Source organism: Siphateles boraxobius, unplaced genomic scaffold (genome assembly GCF_051911475.1).
Source record: "Siphateles boraxobius isolate OS27281-9 unplaced genomic scaffold, OSU_SipBor_1 18, whole genome shotgun sequence".
Taxonomy (NCBI): Eukaryota; Metazoa; Chordata; class Actinopteri; order Cypriniformes; family Leuciscidae; genus Siphateles; species Siphateles boraxobius.
The window spans coordinates 6241287-6247500 of NW_027508788.1; the positions used below are offsets into that span (position 1 = coordinate 6241287).

Genomic DNA, 6214 nt, shown 5'->3' on the forward strand with positions numbered 1-6214 from the left:
TGCCTGTTAAACAGCAAGCACTAAACTTGAACAACAGCGGAAGGTCAAACATTACGATCTAATCGCGTAATCAACACCTGTATCAAGACTTACCAATCAAATGCAAGAACTCGTCTCCGTGGAAACGACGAACGCTAATAAACAGGAAAGACCAAAGCAGCGCTACGGAAATCCAGGTGGTTTTAGCACATTAATCATCGTTTTGTTTCACTTCTCTATGTGAGTATGCTTCGAATAGAGTATTAAGAATGAATAAAGTCATGATGTACTGTTTTCTGTATTACAGTGTATTTTAAGAGCATGTTGTTTCCTTACTGCGATACAATACAGTTTAGTATTACTCATAGACTACTAAACGGTGTAACAAGTTACTAAAGCTGAATTTATTGTATTATAATATAATTGTATATTATTATAATTACAATGCATGCAGTTTTTATGAGGGATATTCAGAGACTATATGAAATACACACACACACACACACACACACAGTCCATTATGCATCAACTACTTTCATAAAGGTTCCAACAAGGGGTCAGCTCTGCAATAGAAGAACCTTTATTTTTTTAAGAGTGCACCCACATAAGCCTAAAAATCAGTCTTGTCACCTTCAGATCAGATAGGTGTAGGATGGCAGGTACATCGAGGCATGACCGAGAGATGACAATCAATGCCAAGAAGCAGCTGGCAGATTGCTCAGACCCCATTGAACGACTAAGGCTGCAGTGTTTGGCACGAGGGTCCGCAGGCATCAAGGGACTGGGCAGGTACAATGTGCATGAGGTGTGTTTCTTCATATAGACTGAAGTGCATATATCTGACTACAGTTTGATGTTAACAGGACTTTTAGGATCATGGATGATGACAATAGTCGCACACTGGACATGAAGGAGTTCCTGAAAGGCCTGAGTGACTACGGTGTGCTCATCGAGAAAGAAGACGCTATAAAACTTTTCCAGCACTTTGACAGGGACGGCAGTGGATATATTGACTTTGATGAGTTTCTTATGACTCTGAGGGTAAACGCATTGAACTATGTGTTTTTAGTTGACTGGTGCAATGTCAGTTATGCTTATGTTATTATTTTCATTCCTGTGATTGCAGCCAGCCATGTCTAACGCCAGAAAGGAGGTGGTGTTACAGGCATTCAAAAAGTTGGATAAGACCGGAGATGGTGTGATTACAATAGAGGATCTGAGAGGAGTATACAGTGCCAAACATCACCCCAAATATCAAAACGGTGAGTGGACCGAAGACCAAGTATTCCGCAAATTCTTGGACAGTTTTGACTCTCCGGATGACAAGGATGGGAAGGTATGAAGATGCTGAAAATACAGTTGTCTCATCTAAAACATAGTAATGTATTAATATTTAACAGACCTATCTTTTAGAATAAAATTGCTTTGTCTTTTGTTTTAAGCACCACCTAGTTCAATCGGTGGCGTCATTTCTGCAGTGTTTTCTTTGATCATGCTATATGTCTCCATACATCAGGTCACAAAAGAGGAGTTTTTGAACTACTACTCCGGCGTGAGCGCATCCATTGACACAGATATCTACTTTATAGTAATGATGAAAAATGCATGGAAGCTTGACTAAACTTTTGTGGCATCTATTTTAGGGTAAAGAACAAAGATGGTCAACCTTAAGCAGAAAAATTTCTTGACCCTGTCAAACATGTTCATTGCAAACAAAAGTCTGGATATATATGATATGTTAAGATGAATTAGATATATAAGATGTTGATAAATGTTTGGCAACAGTTATTCTTACCCTAATTGATGGAGTGTGTAGCTTTTCATTTTTTAAACAACCATGTAGGAAGACACATCATGGCCATATTTCAGGATGACAAAGCCAAGATTCATCAGGTTCATATTGTGAAAGAATGGTCAGGAGGGAGAATGAAGAATAATTTTCACACATGAATTGGCACCTTTGACTCCAGACCTTAAATTCATTGGAAGTCTTTTGGTGTCAGGGTTGTGGGTGAGGCCAAGGGATGAAGCGAGGACTCAATTGCAGGAAAAACAGGCTTTATTAATAATAATTTTTAAAAAAACTACCCCAAGGAGGAAGACTTGACTTGACTTACACAGCAGGGAAACACATGGTGTACATACGACGACAAACCACCACAGAACTGAAAACATAAGGAGAATAGGGAGAGCAAACACAGCAGGTAACGAGGGAGGACAGGTGGGGCAAATGAATCAATAATCAGGTAACCATAATCAAGTGCTGCATCCCAATTCGCCTACTTATACTACGCCCTAAAAGTATGTACTCTTTTTGTGAAGAAAAAGTACATACTTTTGAGTGTGTAGCTAGAGAGTAGCTAAGCTTTGGGACATACTATAACGTCATCTCTAATGGACAGCTCTGTCGCGTGCTGCGTGCATCCTGTCACCGTAAACTGCCCTGTCAATCATCTCATCACAGTTAAAATCCTCAATTCAATCTAATTTGATTTCCTACTGTTTCGGAGAGCACATTCATCATACTCTCGTGTTTGCAATTTGAATATAATGATGCATTTAAAAGGTAATGGCTAAACGTATCTTTACAAAAGTTCACAAGGCTGCAGATGCAATATAATGTGGACAACACTGAATACATTCATTTTCGTCAGGTTAGATACTGATAATTAATCACCCAAACCAATTTATCTAAACCTCTCTACATAACCGCGGGACTCGCGCGTCCTCCATGTCTGTAGTTTTTTAACACTTTTCACTCGTGTTTGTAGTTCTAACCGAATCCTCGCATAGACAGTAAAAGAAATGGACAGAGCGACCCCGTTGATTTCAACGGAGAGAGTTGAAGCCAAACATGGGTACTCACTTCCTGATAGCCAAGCGTTCTGCGCAGGCTCAAACTGAGCTTGATGACGTAGATGTCACGTGAGCAACCTGACTGGGAGTTGTAAATCTTCTAGTAGCTGTGCCAAGACAAATCTTAATCACCCGTAGACAGTCACCCAACCGCGACCTGCAGCAACTTTTGGTAAGTATTCTGATTAATTATTTTGTCTCGTTGCTTTTATGGACTATATCTATGCCATGGGCTGACTTTAGACAGTAAAAGATTGCCTGCGAGCTTCTCCTCCTGTCTATACGGTAATGTCTCTATTGTGCGACATAAAGTCGCGTGGTTATGACGCATTTTTTAGCCTATTTTTACAAGAATGGCTTCTACGGGGCCATAACGTAAGATACAAAGTAATGGAGCCTTTTATACATTGTCGTGTTTCTTTAGAAATAAATAATGGACAAATGGAGTCTTTGGACGCCTCAGATGTAAAGTTATTCGCTGTCAAAGTGACGCCAAAATGAATGGGAGTCAATGGGATGCTAACAGCAGGTGATAGCCAGCTACAATGGCGGCCCCCGGAGGCAGCTTCAACTTCCGGCTGATGGATTACCCCCTTGAATCCTCGTCCAACGCGCGATGGGTTGTGGGCAATATCAGCCGTTAGAGTAAAGGGGGTAATCCATCAGCCGGAAGTTGAAGCCTCGCGGGAGCCGCCATTGTAGCAGAACTTCACCTGCTGTTAGCATTCCATTGACTCCCATTCATTTTGGAGTCACTTTGACAGCGAATAACTTTACATCTGAGGCGCCCAAAGACTTCATTTGTCCATAATATATTTATAAATAAACACGACAATGTATAAAAGGCTCCATTACTTTGTATCTTACGTTATGGCCCCGTAGAAGCCGTTTTTGTTAAAAACAGGCTAACGATTGCGTCATAACCACGCGACTTTTTGTCGCACAATAGAGATATTACCGTATAGACAGGAGGAGAAGCTCGCAGGCAATCGGGGGGACGTCCTGTCAAGGGAGAAGCCCATAGATAATGAGTCCATAAAAGCAACTGGACAAAACATTTCAACAACGTTTTTGGGGAATTGGAAATAATTCGGTATGTGGCAAGTGAATACAAATGAAGTGATTAACGTTGGCAATTTTCACGCACAGCTACTAGAAGATTTACGTCTGTCAGACAGGTTGCTCACGTCATCAAGCTTAGTTTGAGTCGGTTTGAGTCTGCGCGTCAGGAACGGAAGTGCTAAAAAATCGCTAAAAATGGGCTTCAACTGTCTCAACTGAGTTCCAATGAGATGGCTCTGTCCACTTCTTATACTGTCTATGGTTAGAGTGTGCATCGATCTACACTTCGGATTTTGACCGGAAATAGTAGACCATCCGGGTATCTTTGAAACACTCATTTCAACATACTACGATTTGGGACGTAGCCTGCTAATTCTATTTTCGAATACTATTTAGGACGGATAGTATGCGAATTGGGACGCAGCAAAGGTCTTGTATGACTCATAAATCTTGGCTTTGTCATCCTGGAATATGGCCATGATGTGTATTCCTACATGGTTGTTTAAGAAATGAAAAGCTACAAACTCCACATATACTGTATATGAACCAGAGGTTAAAAGTAACAGGCACAGTTTTGACAGGGTCGAGTCTAAAATAAGTGGCAAGTTTACTTTTGGTTTCGTACAACTATTAACTTTGGGGTTTTGGGAATCCACCTCTTACAATCAAAGCAATCAACCAATTACTAATCGCACAGAGTGTTTCTCACTGCAGACAAGCAGCTGCACTAATGCATGTATTGTTTTATTCCAGAATCAGCCACACACCATCTAACAAATGCAGGTGGTGTGGTATTGTTGCAAGACTTTGTGTCTTGTGATTGTGTGCATCCTCTTTATTTGGCTAATGAAAGCTGCCTTTGCACCTGCTTGGATCCCTACGTGAGAAGCACTCAAAAACTCAAATACAAATTAAGTCTGTTATTAATTCACTTTGAAATTTCTCGCTATCTTTCCAGGTTGGGATTATCCTTCTGTGTAGTTTGGGTCTATGTAAGAGCTACCAGTTTGTTTTAATAACATTATTTCTTCTTTTCCATCTACAGGTGACAAAAGATGAATTCTGGAACTATTACAGTGGAGTCAGTGCTTCTATCGATAGTGATGTGTATTTTATTTTAATGATGAAGAATGCATGGAAGTTATGAAGGGTTATGCTTGTAAACCAATTGATAATGTTTGTGAAATCAAAGCTAAGTTGGGGTTAATCAATCTGACACAAATTTGTAGGATATTAACAATAAATCTGGAAAATGAAATAATGGAAGTACTGTAAAAGCTTGAATTATTTTTAAAATGTGTGAGCTTGTGTTACTGGTAAGTTAATTGTTTTTAGAGTAAAACACCTTGTTGCATCATTACTAAAACCAGTGGTATATGGTGATATATGGAAGTCTTGTGAATCTTTAGATTTAGTTATGCATGTTCTGGCAAATGCTATTTTACAAAAAGTGACTCATTTAATAAATGTTTTATTATGGTTATAAAAAAAAGTTCCTTGAGATGATTCACATGAAATGTGAAAATATACACTATGGTTATGTGGACTGATGGTTTGTTATGGTGTTTTCGTTTTAAAATTTTTCTCAGAACAAAAATGAACAACTTATGAACAAATGTAGCAACTTTGGAAATATTAATGGAATTTTTCATGTAATGTTTATACATTCCTTTATTACACGTGTTTAAGACTGTTTATATATATATATAATGCATTACAAAATTAACATTACGAGCAGATGCTTTTTTTATATATACAGAAAATATTTCTTCTAATCATTGAAAAAGTGCCACTTGAACTGTATGTATCACTTTTGAGTGAGATTAAAAAAGAGGATAAAAAACAGCTCACGTATATATACGGATGAAAATATCCATGGATAAAGAGAACACTGAAGCTAGCAGCAGTTACATGAGGTCCAAGTATATGTGTGATGAGTGCAGAAATGTGCATTTATCTATGATTCTCACTTAATGCCTGTGTTTCTGAAACATTCAGAAGGAAATTGGCTACCACAGTGGAGACCACAGCTGTGCGTGATGCTTGGTTGAAAATGAAACCTGTGGATGACTGCTACGATATGTACAAACATAGTTAGCCCAGAGCTACAAACCGGACAAAAGCGTCTCGTTATACATAACAGGCTTTTTGGGTTTTAAATGCATCACATATAATGTTAGTTAACCTTTTATCATGTACGCAGAATAACTTCCTCTACCGAGGTTCGGTAAAATAACCAGAATTGTTCATTGTGTTTTGAAGAGGCTGGACATAGTGACATAGGCTTCGTCTTTGCATTCTCGTTGAAGGGCCGTTT

General features: G+C 38.9%; 2 protein-coding genes across 3 annotated transcripts in view; one reads left to right on the forward strand and one right to left on the reverse strand.

Annotated features, from left to right (window-relative positions):
• Positions 1 to 128: 128 nt before the first annotated feature.
• capslb (calcyphosine-like b) lies at positions 129 to 5498 on the forward strand. Of its 2 annotated transcripts, XM_077233075.1 has the most exons (6): positions 129 to 219; positions 616 to 768; positions 843 to 1020; positions 1106 to 1315; positions 1496 to 1623; positions 4943 to 5498. In XM_077233075.1, the coding sequence occupies exons 2-5, from the start codon at positions 632 to 634 to the stop codon at positions 1598 to 1600; spliced, it is 630 nt and encodes a 209-aa protein (XP_077089190.1). In that variant the 5' UTR covers positions 129 to 219; positions 616 to 631; the 3' UTR covers positions 1601 to 1623; positions 4943 to 5498. The 2 variants fall into 2 exon arrangements, with proteins under 2 accessions (XP_077089190.1, XP_077089191.1); XM_077233076.1 differs by lacking the exon at positions 1496 to 1623.
• A 52-nt stretch (positions 5499 to 5550) lies between these two features.
• Positions 5551 to 6214, reverse strand: part of il7r (interleukin 7 receptor) — a 3969-nt gene continuing 3305 nt past the window's right edge. The window contains exon 8 of the mRNA XM_077233074.1: positions 5551 to 6214. This exon is cut by the window's right edge and continues 265 nt beyond it. Within this exon, the coding sequence (XP_077089189.1) occupies positions 6144 to 6214 (71 nt within the window). The 3' untranslated portion in view covers positions 5551 to 6143.

Bases quoted from the DNA above. Each gene is read 5' to 3' on its own strand.
- capslb (XM_077233075.1), top strand. From the start codon at position 632: ATGGCAGGTACATCGAGGCATGACCGAGAGATGACAATCAATGCCAAG. The intron at 769-842 runs GTACAATGTGCA...TGATGTTAACAG, and splicing joins GGCATCAAGGGACTGGGCAG to GACTTTTAGGATCATGGATG. The intron at 1,316-1,495 runs GTATGAAGATGC...TCCATACATCAG, and splicing joins CGGATGACAAGGATGGGAAG to GTCACAAAAGAGGAGTTTTT.